The 20812-nt window shown below is 49.8% G+C and overlaps 1 protein-coding gene and 1 long non-coding RNA gene across 2 annotated transcripts in view; one reads left to right on the forward strand and one right to left on the reverse strand.

The window, feature by feature from the left end:
• Window positions 1-3615: 3615 nt before the first annotated feature.
• Window positions 3616-9338, forward strand: LOC121821312 (uncharacterized). The gene is made up of 4 exons (XR_013043347.1): window positions 3616-3747; window positions 4631-4795; window positions 7160-7419; window positions 8757-9338. It is a non-coding gene; the product is annotated as an uncharacterized LOC121821312 (long non-coding RNA).
• The window catches only part of LOC102916801 (protein FAM163A), a 102108-nt gene continuing 86084 nt past the window's right edge, over window positions 4789-20812 (reverse strand). Inside the window, exons 2-5 of the mRNA XM_006996255.4 lie at window positions 11697-11791; window positions 8556-8577; window positions 7244-7358; window positions 4789-6651 (exon numbers count right to left, since the gene is read on the reverse strand). Coding sequence (XP_006996317.1) covers window positions 6232-6651; window positions 7244-7336 — 513 coding nt within the window. The 5' untranslated portion in view covers window positions 7337-7358; window positions 8556-8577; window positions 11697-11791 and the 3' untranslated portion in view covers window positions 4789-6231. The remainder of the gene's footprint in view (window positions 6652-7243; window positions 7359-8555; window positions 8578-11696; window positions 11792-20812) is intronic.

A 20812-nucleotide genomic window follows, 5' to 3' on the forward strand; every position in this document is an offset into this window, starting at 1 on the left:
ACAGACAGTTGTGAACCGTCATGTGGGTGCCGAGAATTGTGCGTGGGTCCTCGGCCAGAGTCGCCCGTGCGCTTGACCACTGAACTGTCTCTCCGATCCTCAACAGGAGACTTTTTTTATTGGAGTGTACGATCTTGAAATTGTCTTAACTCAGGCATGTTTTATGTTACAACTTTCTTCTATTTTAAAATTTCTTTATTTTTTCCTTTTAGCCTTCTCCTCATTGTCTATTTCCAGTCCCTGACTCATTCTCCTTAGGAGGAGGGGAAGGGGGGTTCAGGTCGAGGAAGAAGAGGGTCCGTGAGATAGATTCACAATACACAGAGGCCTGAGGTTTGGGTCTTAGCAATCATTCTTTTGGTTTGGGGATGGAGTTCAAAGGACCTGGGAAGAAGGTGAGGGCTCTAGTTTAGTTTAAAATGTTTATTTGACTCTCTCAAGGGGAGCGCTCTTTTGTTAGTTTTAGGAGCAAGAATACACTTCCCGACAGGTCCAAGAACTCTGGGTCGAGGCAGAAGCCCTGGGCTGCCCATGTGGATGGGCAGGAGTGGACACAGGTATGGTTTGTGCCAAAGGGCCTGGAGCTGGAGCCTGAGATTCCCCCCTGCTCAGGCACGTGCCATTTTATGTTCAAACCCAGAAGGGAAGGTGATCTCAGGTACTCAGAGTGACTCAGCCCCGAAGCATCTGGTGCCCATCCCTCTGGAGATGGGAACTGTCACACCTATTTGGGCCCTGTGAGATGGTGCTTTATTTCCCACCCTGATGTGGTTGGTGTATGGGAGAGGGGGCCACAGTGACACATAGAGAGGAAGTGTGGTGGCCAAATGTTTCCCTGTGGCCTGGGTCCAGTCTCCCTCAGGGACTGCTCTTCTTTGGTAAAGGATCTCTTTGGGAGCTGGTACACCCGGAATTGTGGAAGGAGATGTAAGTTCCTCCTGGTTGGAGCAAGGAAGGGTCTTGGCAGGATATTCATGGCTTACAGTTCTGGAACAGGTCAGGAGTCCAAAAGAGGAGTCCTCAATCCTCCTTAATCAATCATCAGAAAAAAAAACTTTTTGTCCTAAATACATCAAGATGTTTCCTGAACAATAATGTCACAGATCTGCAGAGGCATGGACACTCCACAGTGTGGGAACAAACCCTGAACGAATTCTGCCAGACCCTGACCAAGTAACTCTCCGGTCCCCTAAGCCTTAGGGCCTAAGGCTTGTTGAAATCCCCTGCCCCAGTGCTGAAACTCCAGCCTTCCCCCTCACTGCCATTTGGAACTAACTCAGTCTCTCACTATCACCTGCATCCTGATAGCCTGGGCAAGTCAGATTCCAAAGATAAACCGGCCTTGTCTGGATCAACAGCTCCAGGAGGCGGAAACTTGCAGGCTTGCCCGTAGCCCCAGAAGTGGAATTTAACTTCCCCTTTCCCAGACCTCCTGTATAAACTCCAAGTTTCTCCTTCCCCTTTGGCAGGTAACCCCCTCTCCCCTTTCCTGCTCTGTCTGCCCCCCACCCCGACTCCCACCCCCCAGGTCAGACAGGCCTCTTTTTCGCCTCCTGTCTCTAAGCTGCCTGGGAAATCTAGCACTTAGCCCGTAGGTTACTTAACTGTTCTGAGTGGCTTCCTGCCTTCCCACCCAGTCCTCTCACCCGTGATAGAGGGCATTGTTTCTCCCCCTTTCTTCTTCCCACTTGGGCCTGGACAGAGCAGTGGCCTGAGTCTAAGAAAGGTCAAAGGCTATCATGGAAAAGGGCTGAACCCAGGTGGTTGGCCCACCACAAGCCTGAGGGCAAACTGATAAACTCCAGGCAGTCCTGCCTTTCAGGGCACCCCACCCCCACCCCCCGCTGATGCTGATGTGGGTAAGGCGCCACCAGAACTCAGATGGGAACCACGTCAGCAGAACAGAGGCCAGTTGCTCCCTGAGGCGAAGCTGCATTTTTCAGCTGCTGCTGGAGAAGGGCTGTGGCTGGGCGGGAGGTCTTAGCACAGGGCTGTCCTGGCCACCCAGCTATGGCCTTGAGGTGGGGAGAACTGCTGTTTTATACTCCGTATAACACAAATGCAGACACATTGACTTCATCTGTTTTGTTTTGTTTTGTTTTGTTTTTTTTTTTTTTTTTTGGTTTTGGCTTTCAAGACAGAGTTTTTCTGTGTAGAACTTGCTCTGTAGAACAGGCTACCTTTGAACTCAGAGATCTGCCTGCCTCTGCCTCCCCAGTGCCGGGACCAAAGGCCCGTACCACTCCCAGCTCCATTCCTGGTCTTTCCCTTTCCCACCCAAAGTTTGTTCTCTGCTCTCTGGCCTCCATCCCATCTCTCTTAATTTTGTCATCTGTGAAGTCGTCTCCCCTCCCTCCTCATACCACACAGGGCTGATGGGGTAACACCATTAAGTCTGCTGAGAAACGATGATTTGACCCAAAAGTAGAGCGGTGGAGAATCCGCAGGCCTGGCAAGTCCGGACTGCTCCCTAGGGAATTCATCATCCTGCCCAAGACCCCCGTAAGAACTGTCAAATAAATAGGGCAACACTTCTGTTTAGGACAAGAAATCCACATCTTTTTATCTCCCCCACCAAGCAAGACTTTTATGCAAAAGATTTTAATAACCTTTCCACCCAGTAAAATATTTGTTTACGCCCAGGCCCTCCTGGATTCTGGGAACTCGATGGCCTGGAACAGTGACCCCTGACCCTTAGGAGCGACAGAGACCCCTTCCTCGTTCAGTGCCTGTGCATTAATTCCTTTCGGGCCAGCCAACTGAATACCACCGTGAGGACCCCAGGCAATGGGGGAAAGACAATCACCTCTTGAGTGAGAACAAAAACCAAATGCACTTCCTGTCCAGGTGTGTTCACTCTTCAGAGTAGTCAAGTGTTGATCAGTAGTAAAATTTGCCTTCTCCGGGTCCTTTCAGCTGGAATTGTGGTCTCTTTCTTCGCAACCTGGACCTTACCTCTAAGGCATTTGCATTTAAAGCTCCTTTCCCAAGAAACAGGAAATCCTCCCTGGGTGTGGCTGCTGACTCAGCAGAGGGTTACCTGGCAATAAAGTGAGAGCTTGGCTAACGTGTGAGCAGAAGAGGAGAGGAAGTGAGCAGATTTCGGTGTTGAAAACGGATGTTTTGGGTGTTCAAATGAGTATTCATTTTAAAGCCATCCAGGGCTGGCCCTCCCCGGGGGGGGGGGGGGAAGAATGGAAGACCCTCTGGGGTTTTCTATTTAAAACTTCTCCTTTATTTTGACATTCACTTGGTTGTGTTCCAAGTTATCAAAGATGCAAGACAAGAAATCTGCAGCAGGAGTAGTGGAGGGGTGTGGAGAAGGCTGGCGGAGGGGACAGGCTCGCCCCTGGCCCCTCCTCCTCCTTCTCCTGTTTAGGGTTCCGTTGGAAGCGTGTACAGATTGTGTCTGGTGGGACAGACTCCACAGCCCAAAGGGCAGCACAGCTGAGTTGGGTGAGCTTTGCCCTCTCCAGGATGGAGCCCACGGAGCTATAGTGAAGAGAGAGGTGGGCAGGCAGGCGGCCTGAGCCGAGGGTGGAGCCTGTGCCTTGAGTGACGTGGGCTGAGGGAGGACTGTGTGCCTCCTCCCCTCTGACATCCGGGATCCCGATGGATTGGCCGTGTGGATTAAAGCCGAGAAAGCTACAGGAGACGCCAAGGCGAAGGGCGCTTTGTACCCAGAGACCCTGAGTACAAACGTGGGTGGCAGTTGCCTGGGCTGTCCCGCTTTGCCCACAGGCATTGGTATGATGATGGCATTGTGATTTGGGTGGAGGAGTCTAGAGCTGTGGAACCACGGGAGAGCAAGGCACTGGGCTGGTGGTGAGGAGGTGGGAGGAGCTGCCAGGCCCAGCAGCAAGTCAAGGCCCAGGATGGGCAGATGGTGGGATTGGGTGCCCTGGAGCTGCCGAGTCACCCCTTTGCCCCAGGAGACCGATCTCATCAAGCCTCCTGCTGTGCCCTCCTGTAGCAGTGCTGTTCACTCGAGGTTGCTCTGTAGGGGGTCGGACAGACACTTTGTGGTTGTTTTTTTTGAGTCAGGGTCCCAGGGAGCACAGGTTGACCTTGAACTTGTTATATAGCCAACAATGACCTTCAACACCTACGGTAACGATGACTCTCTTCCTCCCACTACCTCCTGAGTGGTGATGGAATTAGAGGTGTGCCCCACCATGCTGGGTTTCTATGGTGCTGGAGATCGGAACCTGGGCTTTGGGCAGAGCTGGCAAGAACTCAGCCATCTGAGCCACAGCCCTAGGCCTGACGTGTTCGCCTTTCACCAGCCATTGAAAGATTTCTCTCTTCTAATCCTGTGGGTTTTCTCCCGCCCCTTTTGTGGTTTCCAGCCCACAACAAATACCCCTGTACTCAGGAATAGACAGGTGGAGAGTCCATCCAGCCCTGCAGGATGAGGGCAAGAGGAAAGAGGTGACTAGCCGATCTTTGTAAGATGTCTTGAATTTGTGGAGCTTTAAGGGACATTTAGATCTTTCTAGGCAAGCTCTGCTTCCCTGGAGAAAATTGAAAGTGTCAGTGAGGATACCTGCCTGGTCCCAGGCTAAACGAGTGAATGAAATATGGCCAATGATTGTCTTCTGCTTCTTAACCACGTGTTCCTTGTTTACAGTTGGAGATGTGAGGTGCAGACTACTCTTTGTCAAACCAACCAGCCAACCAACCACGAGTTCAAGAGAAAGACCAGCTCTTCTCCACAGCATTCTGTGACTCAGGAATATGCAGGCATTGACTAGACACCCTTAGAAGTGGGGACAGTGACCCTTGAGCCACAGAGGTAACTGGAGAACTTATCAGGCATACTTACTAAAACAAAACAAAAAAGCAAAAACACCTAAGCAAAACAAAACAAACAAACAAACAGCGACACAAACCCAGAAGGCCACTGCTAGGTGATAAGCGGGAGGTGTGGGGACTTGGGACTAGAATACGACAGAAAAATAGCTCGTCACCAAGAGACTGGAGAGTTAGGGGGCCGAAGGAGGGAGGGCAAGCAAGCTTGAAGTCTAATAACTAAGACACGGCCAACCTTCAGGAGACGCCCTCTCCCCAGAACTCGGGGAAAAAAGGCCACATCCCCTGATGTGATAAAATGGTCCTGTTCATAATGTTACATCCTAGATGGATGCTCAAGAGATGCACTGGGCCTCTAGAGGAGCTTGTGCAGGTGCATGGGAACTTAACTGCTGCAGCATTGCCTCTGATCCCTCCTGGTTGCCGTGGAAACTGGCCACTTGAATTGCCTTTTGGTCCCGCTGCTGGAGAACCAGATTTTCCTTTCTTGTTGGGACCCTGGACCCTTCTGCTCTGCAGCTCCTGAAGGAGGCAAAGCCACATGGCTGCTGCTGGTGATGAGTAGGGTACCCCTCCCCCTGGGAATGGGCATGCACACCCCCTCACAGGGTTGACTCTGCAACTGTGGCTAAGTATGGAGGAACAGGGATAAACACTAAGAGCTGTTCACTCGGCTTCTAAAACTGCAGTGATTAAAACGTAGGGAAGCCTCTCTAACAGGGGGCATAAGAAAGGACTTGAAGGGGAAACAAGGTTGTATAGACTCTTCTGGCTATGGTCCCCATAAACAGCCGTGTGCTGTGGCACTTAGCGTCAATTTGATGTGTTTCGTGAGGAGGGGCGAGATAACAGATGGGTTGTTTCCAGAACGCATAGACCTATCAGAGCAGGCAAACAAAGTAAATAAAGAGTGGAAATCAGCTCATTGGCAGATTCCAGCAAGCAAAGCCGGGGGTGGGGGTGGGGTCCTTTAACAGTTTTTTCTCTCTCTCCTCTCAGATCCTGGAATGTCTAGTCCTCACCTTTCCCTTTGCGTCCATTTCTCCTAGGCATGCCCTCTTCATCAAGGTCTCTGGAAGCCTCCAGAACCTTTGCATACCCTTCCCTGGTGCTCCTTTGCACAGCCCAGCGAAGCCAAGGGTCTAGGCTTACTGGGTGGGGTTGTGGTAGAGCTTGGCTGTTAGAGGGAAATCTCCAGAGAGAAACTGGTGACATTGCAGACTTATCAAGTCGCCGCTTCCGGGCCGCAGGTCCCGCCCTGGTCCTCAATGCATTTAATAGCTCACATCCTAGTGAACCCTCTGCTGTGGAAGCCAGAGAAACTGAGATGGTTCCTGTGGGGCGACTGGAAGGTCCCCTCCACCACTCCATTGCTCCTGCTGGGACTGTGTTGGGTGTGTGCAGACCGGGGTGAAAGGATTATACATCTGTACTAATAGCCCTTGGATTAGTGAAGGCCTCATGCCCAGAACTTGGCCAGGTCACCGGGTAACTCTGAGGTGCTGCCAACTTGAGGGATGGGGTTCCCCCCTCTTTGTAATGTGGAGGGGCAAAGGGGAGCCTCTCGCCTCCGCCCCCGTTGGGCACCATGTCAGCTGTCCGTATGTAGAAGGGGGTGCGGTACGGGGAGCAGGTGGTGCAGTGGCTGGCCACCACCCCACAGGGCTGGCTGCAAGGCTCGCTGGTGAGAGGTGCCAGGCTGCCTCTGCCATCCAGGACTTGGGAGCTGCAGGCATTGCAGGTGGAGGCGCGGGGATGGATGGGAAGGTCGTGTCCCTCCTCTTCCTCCTCCTCCTCAGCATCCTCGTCGTCATCTGTGCTCTTCTTGCAGCAGTAATACTGGGGAGAAGGAGAAGGGATGCTCGAGAGGCAGTCTAGGTCCCCCTGCTCCCAACACCAGTGAGCATGCGCAGGAACGGCCCTCCTCCACCTTTCACCGAATGCCTTGTGCCAGCCACTTGGATGGTGAACTAGAGGCTCCACATCCCATTTATTCCCAGCGCTACCGGGCCAATACTTCTCCCTTTTTCTCAGTGTGTCCTGGTGGACAGGGAGGCACACACACAATGCAGGGACAAGGCTGGGGGAGGCCACAGTAGCTTACAGAGTCTCCCGGGATGGTGGCTTTCCAACCAATCGCTCTGCATTGGAAAGGTGAACGTGAGAGCCCTGCATCTTCCCAGGACACCCCAGTGGTGCCTCTGTAGGGTGCAGGGAATGTGTGTGTGTGTGTGTGTGTGTGTGTGTGTGTGTGTGTGTGTGTGTCGGGGGTGGGGGGTACGTACACAGCTCCCCTCTGACTTATGCTTCTCATATTTTATGGCTTTGGGTTTTGTTGCCTCCATAGCGGACCTCCAGTTTCTGCCCCCATCATGGAGAAGTGGCTTGCTGGTGGCCTCCCGGCCTCTGACCATGGGCCCATGGGACTAACCTGGAGCCTACAGTAGCACAGGACAGCAATGATACAGAGGAGGATCACTGTCGCTAGGATTCCGCCAGTGATCACAACCGTTCCCGCTGTCATCCGCCCGGCGCCCCATCAAACTCTGCAAAGACGCATGCCGGTCAGTGAGGAAGAGTTGATCCACATTCTCTGCACAGTAGTAGGTAGGAGGACAGGAGCTGAGTGGACCCAGGCCCGCATGGGCTTCCTGAAGGCAGAGGACTCGCTATGCTTAACCCAGAGTGGGGTGGGGGCTGCGGCTGCCGGAGGAAAAGACAGGCAGAATGCTGACTGCTCTGCTTCTCCTTTAGTCTTTTAGTCTTTCTCTTTTCCTGCTCCTTCTATTATTATTATTATTATTATTATTATTATTATTATTATTATTAATTATCACTATTATCATTATTATTGATAAATATAATAATTATTATTATGTACATATGCATGTGTGTGTGTGTGTGTGTGTGTGTGTACATGTGTGTGCGCCTGTAGAGGTCAGAGGACAACCTTGGGTGTGGTTCCTCAGGTGCCAGCCATTCTTTTTTTCTGAGACACTCTCCCACTGGCCTGGAACTTGCCCAGTAGACTAGGCTAGGTGGCCACGGACCCTAGGAATTTGCCTGTGTCTGACTCCCTGGTCCTTGGATTACAAAGGCCCACCATCCCACCTGACTTTTAAAATGTGGCTTCTAGGGATCAAATTCAGGTCCTCTTTGGAGACTGAACACGGGTCCTCACGCCTGCAAGACAAGCCCTGTGCTGACCGAGCCATCCCTAGGTCAGAACAGGGCTTCTGCGGCTCCCAGAGGGGCGGCTGGAAGGGCTTTGTCTGTGAAGCATTATGCTAAACAGTCTCCCTCCCCCGGAAATGGCTCAGATCCTCACTGTAACCTTTTGAGACAGCTACTCATTATCCGTGTTCTGCACATGAGGTACCACACTGAAGCTTTGACAAATTTGCCCGGAATTCCACGTGGCCTGGCTCCCCCTAGAAGTCGGGCTCTCTATCACTTATCTCTGGGGCACAAATATGGCTTCGGAACACTTGGAGACACGAGCCCAGAGTGAGTGTGCTGGCAGCCTGCATCCTGGCTCCTGGAAGGCCACGGTCAGACTAGGGAAACTGGTCCTGGTCCTTGGGGCCAAGTTCCAGGTGAGGCCATCCAGGCCTTTGGCAGGCCGGTGTACGGTAGTTTCTGAGCCTCCCAGGCATATGGGGCCCCCCAACTCTGCAGGACAGTGAGGGGGGGGAGGGGGGCTTCGTAGCTGGAGGATGGAGGGAAGGACTTCGAGGACTTACACTCAATGAAGGGAACGATGACCTGTAAGACATCAAGAAGGACAGAGATATTGGGAAGAGAATGTTACTCCCCGGGAAAGGCCCCCGGGGTTCGTGTATTCCCTAATCTCCACCCATCCTCATCTCAGCGTTGCTCTTGGATGTCCCACTGCTACCTCAAACTCAGTATACACCAGATAAAGACATTGTTTTGCTTTCCAGATGGATGTCCACTCCTGGGCCCGCCCTCCCTGTCTGTCCTGATTCTGCTGCATCTGGGCCTCAGCTGCCCCCTGCTCACCCAGTCCTGCATCCTGTGTGGTCCCCTGGATGAAGGGGTACCCATTCCTTCACTCCAAGGTACCCCCTGCCCGGCAGGTGCTCCTAGAAGGCCAGCTTCTACTTCATCTAGAGGCGGCGGCCTTGCTGCTCCTGACCGGTCTGTGGACCAGCAGCATGGATGTGTGCTAACAACAAGGCCTGAGGGCCGGAGGAGCGGGATCTGCATTTAAAAAAGCTCTCGGGTGATTTATTGGCACATGAGTTATTGGCACAGGGATATAGGATGTGCCCAGCTGCTCTGACTGAAATATCTCAAATTCTTTTGATCTTCCATTTTCTGTTCCCGGTGCCAGTTCACACTGAGCTGGTGTAACTGGCTCCGTAACTCACATCCCTGGGGTTGTGTCTGAGTCCCATTCCTTTCCCTGTAGTTTGGGCTTTTATCAGCCCCTTCCTTCGGTGCCTGCCTGTGACTCCAGCACCTCTCTAGCACTGCCTGAAAAATAAATGTGTGTGTGTGTGTGTGTGTGTGTATTTTTTTTATTTTATCTTATTTTTGGTTTTTCAAGACAGGGTTTCTCCGTGTAGCTTTGCGCCTTTCCTGGAACTCACTTTATAGACCAGGCTGGCCTCGAACTCACAGAGATCTGCCTGGCTCTGCCTCCCGAGTGCTGGGATTAAAGTCGTGCGCTGCCACCACCGCCCGGCCTTAAATGTATATTTTTAAGTGGGTCAGCATCCACCAAAATAAGACAGCGAAGAGCAGACTATGCAAAGGCATTGCAGTAGGACCCAGAATTGAGGCAAGGGCTCAGGAGTGGAGCCTGCAAGAAAGGCTTCTTGGTGCCTTGAAGCATGTGTAAGATTTAAATAAACGAAGAAAGATCAGGCACCACCAAAAGCCACTCAGGACTTCCCACCACCTTCAAAAGAGGGAAATAACAATCATCCGGACCCAGCTTCAAAGGCTTCCCCCTCCCGGACTGTCCTGCGTGCTCACCACCATTTGACTCACCTCCCACTGTCCCCTCAGCTGAAGCGCCTGCCCCACGGCAGTCCTAGTCCTTAGGAAGTTTCGAGTTTTGCAATGGACAGGGATTTAGACACCCTACGATGCTGACCATAGACCAGGGGTGCCATGCATGGAGAAGGGGGTGCTGAGTACTGAGGAAGATGTCCCCCTACAAGGTCTGAGATGCATCCTGCAAGCTGAGAGACAGGTGGTGCTGATGAATGAAAGAGCCCAGGAGGTGAAGAACATGGGGGTGAGGTGGGGGTGGTGAGCAGGGCTCTGAGAACAGCAAGGGATCGGGAAAGGCTGAGACACCCTAGGGGTAGGCATGAAGCCAACAGGCTTCAGGACAGATGGGGAGCAATGCCTCTCCCTAGTTTACTCCTCAAGTCTTACTTTGGTGGGTTCGAGTCAACTTAAAAATATATATTTAAGTCAGGTGTGGGGCGCACACCTTTAATTCCTGCCTCTGGGAGACAGAGGCAGGGGGATCTCTGTGAGTTCAAGGCCAGCCTGGTCTACAAAGCGAGTTCCAGGACAGCTAGGGCTGTTACACAGAAAAATCCTGTCTCAAAACAAACGAAAAACAAACTAACAAACAAAATGTATATTTATTTTTCTTTTATGTGTATGAGAGTTTTGCCTGTGTGTATGTATGGACACCACACGTGTACCTGGTACCTGAGGAACAGAATAGGGTTTTGGATCCATCCCCTGGAGTTGAGGTTACAGATGGCTGTGAGCTGCCACGTGGATGCTGGGAATTGCATTAGGGTCGTCTGCAAAAAACTCCAAGTGCTCTTAATTGCTCAGCCATTTCTCCAGCCCTGCCAGTCAGTTTTTAATGCAGAAGTATCTTGATTCTTCTACTAAGCTGTAAATACTTTGCAACCAAGGACTGTGTTCCACTGTTTCCCATATCTGCTGCTCCCAGTTGGGTAATTGGTTCTGTGTCTCATGTCACAGACTGATAATTATTACTTTAGTTGACCACTAGGGGGCAGCAAGTCACAACTTTTAATTCCATCCACAAAATTTAGCATCCCTGCTGAAGATGGATAGGACTTTGCCCAGATGTGTGGTAGGTAGGCCATGTTTCTGGGAGTTCCTGAAGCATCTGGTGGGTAGGTGGGGGGAGGAGACGAATCTCATGCTGGAGAGGATTTATACGATGCCATTACAACATCAGTGAACCCTCCCCTGCTTCCACACACACCGCTGAGGTTTGCTTGCAAGACAGAGGCCTACCATGTGACCTGCAGGAACAGGGCAGTGAAAGCCTTGGCCTTTTCTTTGTTTTTTTTTTTTTTTTTTTTTTTTTTTTTTTTTTTTTTTTTTTTTTTTTTGCATTTGTTTTTGTTTTAATGAGACAGGGTTCCAATTTGTCTCTCAGGCTGGTCTGGAGATTTCTATGTAGCCCAGCCTGACCTTAAACATGCAGCACTCCTTCTGAGACTCGCAGATGCTCACATGGCAGATATGAAGCCACCACACGGGCCTTGAAAGCCTTAGCCCCCTCCCCTGGGATGTTTCAGAAGACCAGGCCTTATGGAAAAGCCTTGTAAGACTTTCCCTTGGATGCCCCAGGGCTAGTGTTGTGGATTTCTATCCAAACTTCTGCCTCTCGAGGAGCTTCGTGAGCAGGAGAACGAAGTCCCTGTGTTCCCATACAAGTCCTGTCAGATCTGGGACAGAAGAACTCAGTGGTGGCCAGCCCAAGGGACAGGAGTCACCAAAGAGGACAAGTTATTGTCCACTAAGGAATTCTGAGGGTCTGCTCTCTGAGTCCAGGGTTTTATGATACCCCCCTCTACACCCATCCTCCTACCTGGAACCCAGATATTTCTGGGAAAAAGCCTCATACTCACAGGAAGCAGCTGGAACATCGGTGGCTCAATCATGCAGGCTGGGCGTGAGCAGACAGCAGCTGGGGGTGGATCATGGCCAAGGGCATCATCCGTCCCTGCTAGAGAAGAGGGGGGGTTAGTGGGAGGTGCATGTGGATGTCGAGTGGCCAGACAAGCTGGAAGGCCTTCAAGACTTGGACGATCATATTCAATTCCACCCCATCCTCATTTCACTTTCTTTTCTTTTCTTTCTTTCTTTCTTTCTTTCTTTCTTTCTTTCTTTCTTTCTTTCTTTCTTTCTTTCTTTCTCTTTCTTTCTTTCTTTCTTTCTTTCTTCCTCTCTCTCTCTCTCTCTCTCTCTCTCTCTCTCTCTCTCTCTCTCTTTCTTTCTTTCTTTTTTTTTGGTTTTTTGAGACAGGGTTTCTCTGTGTAGTCCTGGCTGTCCTGGAACTCACTCTGTAGCCCAGGCTGGCCTTGAACTCACAGAGATCCGCCTGCTTTTGCCTCCCACATGCTGAGACTAAAGGTGTGCGCCACCACCGCCTGGCTCTCATTCTCTTCTTTTATCACCACCACTTATGGCCCTCTGTCCAATGCAGCATTCTACCACTGGGCAAGAGCACCGGGTGATGGTGATAAGGCCCTGGTTGGCGGGCGGAAAAGTCACGGGCCGGCCGGCAGAACCCAATGTTAGTTTTTAGAGCTTTATTGGGAGGGAAAGGGGAGAGAGAGAGGGCCAGGCCTGGGGGAGGGAGCAAAGTGGGAACAGAGAGAGGAAATACAGGAAGAGAGTGTGGGGGTCCAAGTCTGGCTTTTTAAGGCGGGAACCTCGTGAGCACTTGGTACACAGTAGTCGCCCGCACCCCCGATGATGTAAGACGTTAGACCGACGCTATGTATGTATGTACAGAATCCTAACACCTGGGGCAAGAGGCTCCGTGGGGACAGGATCCCATCTACATCTTTTTTTTTTTTTTTTTTTTTTTTTTGGTTTTTCGAAACAGGGTTTCTCTGTGTAGCTTTGAGCCTTTCCTGCAACTCACTTGGTAGCCCAGGCCCATCTACATCTTTGAAACTTCACTAGGGAACTCAAGTGAGTGCTTGCTCAGTGTATGATGCTCAGCCTCTGTTCAGGTGTCCTGGGAGGGGATCCAACCACTAGTGACATCTACAGAACCGCTTTCTGAAAGGACAGCGCTGAGGACCCTTGGCTTCTCCACCCCCAGAAGCTGGAGCTCAAGGATTGGTGCCTAACCAGCAGGACTTGGGAGCAGAGCTTGGGAAACGTTGAAAGGTGATGTGTGGACCTCTAGAGTGACCCTGCCCATATATCACCCTCTTTGATCAGGGTAGCTCCTGTCCCTGATGCCATAGATACCATCTTAGTTGGGATTCTCTGTTGCCGTGAAGAGACACCATGACCACAACAACTCTCTAAATTTATTTTATTTTATATACATTGGTGTTTTGCCTGCCAAGTATGTATATGGGAATTAGACAGCTGGGTGCTGGCAATTGAACCTGGGTCCTTTTGAAGAACAGCCAGTGCTCTTAACAATGAGCCACCTCTCCAGCCCCCACAGCAACTCTTTGTTTGTTTGTTTGTTTGTTTTGTTTGTTTGGTTTTTTGAGACAGGGTTTCTCTGTGTAGCTTTGGAGGCTGTCCTGGAACTCACTTTGTAGCCCAAGCTGGTCTTGAACTCATACAGATCTGCCTGGCTCTGCCTCCCAAGTGCTGGGATTAAAGGTGTGTGCCACCACTGCCTGGCTCCCTATAGCAACTCTTATAAAGAAAACATCTGGCTGGGCAGTGGTGGCGGCGCACGCCTTTAATCCCAGCACTCCGGAGGCAGAGCCAGGTGGATCTTGGTGAGTTCGAGGCCAGCCTGGTCTACAGAGTGAGATCCAGGAAAGGCACCAAAACTACACAGAGAAACCCTGTCTCGAAAAACCAAAAAAAAAAAAAAAAAGAAAAAGAAAAAGAAAAAAGAAAACATCTGATTGGGTGGCTTGCTTACACTTTCAGAGCTTCAGTCCATTATCATTATGACCCGGAACATGACAGCATGTAGGCAGATATGGTGCTAGAGCTGAGAGTATATATCTTGCAGGCAATAGGAAGTCAACTGAATGTCACACTGAGGGAAACTTGAGCAAAAGAGACCTCAAAGCCCGCCCCCAAAATGACACACTTCCTCCAACAAGGCCACACCTCCTAATAGTGCCCCTTCCATGGTGTGTGTGGGGGGGGCTTTTCTTTCAAACCACTACAGATACCCAGGCTATCTCTCTTTTTTTTCTGAGACAGGGTTTCTCTGTGTAGTTTTGGTGCCTGTCTTGGATCTCACTCTGTAGACCAGGCTGGCCTCGCCTCCGAGTGCTGAGATTAAAGGCGTACACCACCACCACCACCACCACTACCACCCCCCCCCCACACTACCACCCACTACCACCACCAACAACAACCACCACCACCACCACCCACCACCACCACCTGGCTCAACCAGGCTCTCTTTTCTCAAGGATGTCCTCGCTCTCTGAATGGTAAGTCAGGTATGAATGGTAATGCCGGCTGCAAAGGTAGTAGGAAGTCACTTCTAAGGACAGGTTCAAGAGTCGGACTCCTTTTGCAAGCTCAATCCCTCCGGTAAGCTGCTATGTTGGGAGCCCCATTTGCCCAGACTTTGGCCAGTCTCAAGCTGGGAACTGAGGCCGTTTGTGCTGCTCCTACTGAATTTTGAGATTTCAAAGCATGTTCATAGAAGTCAGAAGAGCCCAGAGTGTTCAGGACAGGTCCTCCATTCTGGCCATGTGCTAAATCTACAGTGGAAATCCAGTCCCACACGCCACACAAATAAGGTAGCTCTGTGATTTGGTGAAGAACTGATAGGAAGATCTGTTTGGCAAAGCCATTGCTGAGCCATGAACGCCCCCTTCCCACCCCTAAGACATGAAAGCGGTGGCTGGCTCAGGGCTCTGTCCTGTAGCGCCATTAATGAGACAATCCCAACAAAAGAGGCTGGGTGTGCCTTATACCCTTACACCCAGGGGCTAAGCAAGGAGTTGCCAGGGGCCCCAGGAATGGAGCTGGTGTGCTTGCCTAGGCTAGCCTGGGCTAAGGGAAACTCACAACAGCCCTTAAATACACAAAGGCAAGAGCCAAGTTTAAGGCCCTCTCAGTTCTCTAGCCAATAAAAGTGCACACTCTCCTGGCAAGGTAGTGAGAATGAAATCCACGAACCCACAGGAACTCACACACACACACACACACACACACACACACACACACACGCATATCTACAATAAAAATAAAAAGTGATTGATTTGTTAAACAAGTGTGCCGTGTAGATTTTGCTCAGAACATTTTTTTTTTTTTTTAGAATCCTTTTAGAAGGTAGTCAGTGGAGAAACCTCCACTTCCTCTCTAGACAAAACAAACAATCCAGTCACCTCCCACTGTGGGCCCATCTGGCTACTTTTAAACTTATTCCCAGGAGATAGTCGCGTGTGTTTTCACAGACTTGTGTTTTTGCCAGTCATGAGTAGCAGTCAGCACCCCTCCAGTCTGAGGCTATTCCTTGGCCTCTGGCTCCTATCTCCTCAGGCGGAAGGGGCTGGAGAGGTCCCTCTGCCGTCCGCACCACCCCTGGCCCTTTCTGTATTTACCAGCTCCCATGATTTTCAGGTTAGAGAAATGATTCATGGGAGTGTCAAGAGTCTATGAGAGCTGACCCTGATGTCTTATGTAACAGGAAGAAGCCAAGTTCAGAGAGGATGAGTAACTTGCTTAATCTCACACAGCAAGGCAGAGACAGATAGACCTGGAGAGACACTGGGAATGGAACGTCCCTTCTCAGCCTGCTGTCTCTCATTCCAGAAGGTCTCCACGTATTTCCCCAGGAGCTAAGGCGTTCCCTGGAGTGCTTTCTTGAAGCAGATTGATAATAACAACGGAGCCACAGGTTAAGGACTAGAGACCCCGAACCTCCCAGAGCCACAGCCGCCGTGGTTGGGTGGGTGCAGGGGTCTGTATCATATCAGGCTTGTACCTTACCATCTGGCCCTTTTGGAAAGTGAGACAAGAAGTGAAGGTCTTCGGGAGGTTTCGGTCTGGAGACAGCAGAGGTGGCGTGGGACATGTGTAGGAGGGGTGACCTTGCAGAGTTGGTGGCATCATCTGGTCCCATGTCAAGACTGGTTCTGGGTTCTGGGTCTTTGCTGCCAAGTACACTAGCAGTCCGGAGGCGGACAGTCAGAGGAGCCAAAGGCACATCGCACAGAGCCAGTGAGGAAGGCAGGATGGCGGATCTAGAGGATGACATTCTTCCCGCAGAGACGGGGAAGGGGCACTGAAAGTCACTTCCCATTAGACCAGGGGGTCTCTGCTCTCTCAGAGGGGGCCCCCTACCACCAGTGACCCCAAATTCCTGTTAGCAGGGTTACCTCGCTCACTTCGTGGGTGACTGAAGAAGAGAAGAAACACAGGATGCAGCTGGCACTCAGACATGTAATTAATGGCTGCTGCCCCTGCTCCACCCCCCTTCCCCTTAGGAACACAAGTTAATTGAGTGGAGCCTAAGCACCTGATGTCAATTTCTTCCGATGCAATTAAACCTCCTCCAGTCATTTATTAACTGGTGGAATCGACACAGCAGGTTAGCAGCTCGCTCGATCGATCGCTCGCTCGCGGGGAGGAACTGTTGTCTCCTTGTAACCTGCCTGGGACTCAAGCCCAGGCAGGGCGGGGGCGGGGGAGGCGGAGGGGGAGGGCTGCTGCTGTCTCAGGCTGATGTCCACTGCCAGGTCCTGACTGTCCGACGAGGGTCTGAAGAGTTCCTTTTGCCCCAGGTGAGTCACTACAAGCTCCCAGAGATGGGTGTTCTTGAAAATCAGCGACTGCCCATCATCCAGAAAAGTCAAAGGCATGTACGCCCCAAGGGGCCTCCATCCCATCACCTTGGTCCTGGTGTCCTCTAACAAAGACTGTGCAGGTCCCTCCCTGCAGCTGAGAGACTCCGGCACAGCCTCGACGTGACAGGAAAAAGGGTAAGGGGCAGAATCCATGATGGTCCTAAATGCAGTCAAGGTGACAGTGGAGATGAGCCATTGTAACGCCTCCACTTGTCACTCAAATGCAGGTAATCATCATATCCCATCCCGGGCCCCCAAAGTCTCATTTCCATCTCACAAGGCAAATGTATTTCATCCATCTTTGAAAGTTCTCAATGGCTTTTAACATATCTTGGACAATCCAAAGTCACTTCTAAGATTCAAGGCTCTCTGTCTTGTTTTTGCTTGTGCGTATGCACAAGCCTGTATGTGTGTAGATGTGGACACTGCGAGTCTTCTCCCATTGCGGTGAACCTTATATAGTGAGGTTTCTCACTAAACCCCAAGCTCTCCATTTCAGTTGCTTTGGCAAGTGAGCTTGCTGCAGGGATCCACTGCCTCTGCCTCCTGTGGCTGGAGGTGGGGCCACCATACCCTCCTAGCTGGGCCTCACACTTGCAGAGCGAGTATTTTAGCTGCTGAGCCGTCTCCCCAGCCCCAGCCGCACCCTGTCTGATGCTAACAGTTGCTTTCATACCTGCCTCCTCTGCAACTTTAAACTTACCCACACTCCCTTCCTTGCCAAACAGCACACTGCTCATGTCTTTTTCTCTACCGTTTTTCCTTCTCACTGTAGGTTTGGGACGAGAACAGTGGGTAGTGACTACGGTCTGAATGCTATCCTGGCAGGAAATTAGTCCATTACATTTGAACCCAGCTTCACTCAAGTTCTCAGGACATGGGCTGAAGGTGGCCTATGGAGGCCGGAAGAGGACGCTGGATCCCCTGCAACTGAAGTTACAGATGGTTGTGAGCCAGTGTGTGGGTCCTGGGAACGGAAGGCAAGCCCTTTGGAAGAGCAGCCAGTGCTGTGGCCGCTAAGTCATCTCTCTAGCCCTCAAGGACTTTTTGTTTGTTTGTTTTTTCCGAGACAGGGTTTCTCTGTAGCTTTGGAGCCTGCCCTGGAACTCACTCTGTAGACCAGGCTGGCCTCCAACTCACAGAGATCCTCCTGCCTCTGTCTCTAGCCACCACCACCACCCAGCTTCTTGCTGTGGATATCGCTCTATATAAATAAAACACTGATGGCCAGTGACCAGACAGGAAGTATAGGCGGGACAAGGAGAGAGGAGAATTGGGGAAACAGGAAGAAGGAGGGAGAGACACTGCAGCCACCGCCAGGACAAGCAGCATGTAAAGACTCTGGTAAGCCACCAGCCACATGGCAAGGTATAGATTTATAGAAATGGGTTAATTTAAGATATAAGAACAGTTAGCAAGAAGCCTGCCACGGCGATACAGTTTATAAGTAATATAAGCGTCTGAGTGATTATTTTATACATGGATTGTGGGACTGCAGGGCTTGGTGGAACCTGGAGAGAAGCCCTCCAGCAACAGCTTCTCTCAAGTACTCTTAAAAATTCTTTTACCAATGAGAGTAAGAGACGCCTCTGCAAAAGAGGGACTCTCAGTTTCCCCAGTAACAATGGTGCTGTGTGCATTCAGTGTGGGTCTTTCTTCGTCCCTCGTCCCCTCTGGAAACACCTTCACAGACACAAACAAAATTATGCTTTATTAATGATTTGGTGTTTATTAATCCGATCAAGCTGACAATCAAAATTAGCTATCACAGGACTCGAGCTTCTAGCAGTGGGCAGATCTCTGAGGTAGTATGGTGATATTTTATTTGTACTGAAATGTGATTTTAATTTTATGTTAATAAATAAAGTTGCCCTGGGGTCAGAGCTATTAGAGCCATAGCAAGAGCGTGGTGGTTAGAAGAGCTAGGTAGATTACTGTGTGTTCAGGGATACAGCCAGTATTGGAGACATATGCCTTTAAGACCTGGAGGGCGGTACTTACAGGCAGTGACAAGGCAGTCATGTGTTTGGGTTTACAACCAATGAGAAGGCAGAACAGAAAGACTATTTGAAGACAGACAAACAGGAAGAAGCTCTCTCAGGGAAGTTAGGAGCACTGCAGGAGGTAAGATTTTATCTCTGAGCTCGGACCTCTCGGCTTTCTCTTTTACATTGGCTCTGTGTTTCTTATTTTAATAAGACGATTGGTTACATCTACATCTGGCACCCAACATGACAAGAATCCATTAAAAACTGCTTGGGGCCGGCTCCCTAGCCTCGGCCCAGGTCTGCTTGGCCTCAGGCCGGACTAACTGTGAGCTGCTTGTTTAAAGTCAGTGCTACAAACAACTCAGGCCTGCCCTGCCAAACAGGGCCCCTGCCTGTAAAGCCAAGCCTTGACTCGGCTCAAGAGGGAATAAGTGGCTGGATTTAAGCTTTAGCCGGCTATGCTTTCACTTTCGCTTTCTCTCTCTCTCTCTCTCTCTCTCTCTCTCTCTCTCTCTCTCTCTTTCTGGATTCACACCTAGGACACTAGGTGGCTGTTTTGAAATTTGCTCGGATTTCTACTGTTCTACGCAGATTTGGTAAGTCATAAAGGAAACTATTTAAACGACAAATTTTTTCCACATTTAAAAAAAATGGGTTTTCTGTGTACATTGGAAGAAAATTGGGTTTTGTTTGAAATTTTAGGCAGTCTGACAATGGAACAACTATATGAAAAGATTAGTATTATGGGAATTATGCAGTTTATCACCATGCTTATTCTCATTTTACTATTTAAAAAGATAGTCGATTTAAGTGCCAGGATGACAGCTTTAGAAAAACTTGTTAAACCTGTAAAAATTCAGACAGAAGAAATTAACAGTAAAGTTGGTTCAAGTTTGGATCATAAGGTTACAGAAAGAAAGCCTGTTTTCACACAGTCACCCTTAATTTATCCTGTAACCGTACAGCAGATGCCTGATCAAATGGCTACACAAAATATTTGGGCTCCATTTGAACTGATGGATTTTAAAAGGTTTAAGGAGGCAATAGTATCTTATGGCATGCATTCCCCATATGTAAAGCAAATGTTAAACTCTTGGTCAACATATAATAGGATTGTACCACAGGACTGGCGGGACCTTGCACAAGCTGTTCTGGAACCCAGCCAGAGACTTCAGTTTCTAACGTGGTTTAAGGAGGAAGCTAGAAACGTAGAAAAACAATGGAGGGATAAAGGAATACAAGTTTGTCAGGATCAGCTTATTGGAGAAGGCCAATATGCTTCAGTACAAACACAATGTTTATATGATGTTCAAACCCTAATTTTATGTCGAATGGCAGCCTTGAATGCATGGGACAGAGTTGAGGAACCAGGAAAAAAACCTGAGTCATTTACAAAGGTTATGCAAGGCCCAAAAGAATCTTTCACAGATTTTTTACAAAGACTGGCTTCAGCAGTAAAGAGAATGGTCTCAGAATCAGAAGCTAGTAAGGCAATAATTGAAGCTTTGGCATTTGAGAATGTGAATGCAGCATGCAAAAGAATAATCAGGCCATTAAAGGCAAGATCTGCACCTTTGGAAGATTGGATTAGAGAAACAATTAATGTTGAGGTTGATGAGCATGATGATACGTGGGTAGGAGAAGTAATTTCAAAAGGTTTGAGGAGTGTTAGATGTTTTGGATGTGGAAAGCAAGGACATTTGAAAAGGGACTGTAAACAGGTCATTCCTAGAAGCAATGTTTCTTCAAGGAACATTGGCAACAGAATGCCCCTTCCTTCTGGAGTATGCAGAAGGTGTGGTAAGGGAAAACACTGGACCAACGAATGTAGATCAACAAAGGACAGACAGGGTAATCCTTTGCCTCAGTTTTCGGGAAACTCCCGGAGGGGCCTCATGCAGGCCCCCATAGCAAAACCAGTTCAAACCTTTCCTGCAGCTGTAGAGGAAATCCCTGCTCAGAGCGATTAAATAACCAAATGCCTATTGGAATAAATCATGCTGGTCAGGATGATGAAACAGAGAGAATAGAAAATTCAGGAGAAAACATAAAGAAAATTTTTTGGCAAACTTCTATTAATGAACAGAGACCAAAATTAACAATAAAAATAAATGGTGTTTTGTTGTCTGGTCTGGTAGACACAGGTGCGGACGTTACCATAATTGCACCAGAATTTTGGCATCCAGCTTGGCCTCTTCAGGAGGTAAACGTTCAGCTGTTAGGAATTGGGACATTATC

This window comes from Peromyscus maniculatus, chromosome 11 (assembly GCF_049852395.1).
Source record: "Peromyscus maniculatus bairdii isolate BWxNUB_F1_BW_parent chromosome 11, HU_Pman_BW_mat_3.1, whole genome shotgun sequence".
NCBI lineage: Eukaryota > Metazoa > Chordata > Mammalia > Rodentia > Cricetidae > Peromyscus > Peromyscus maniculatus.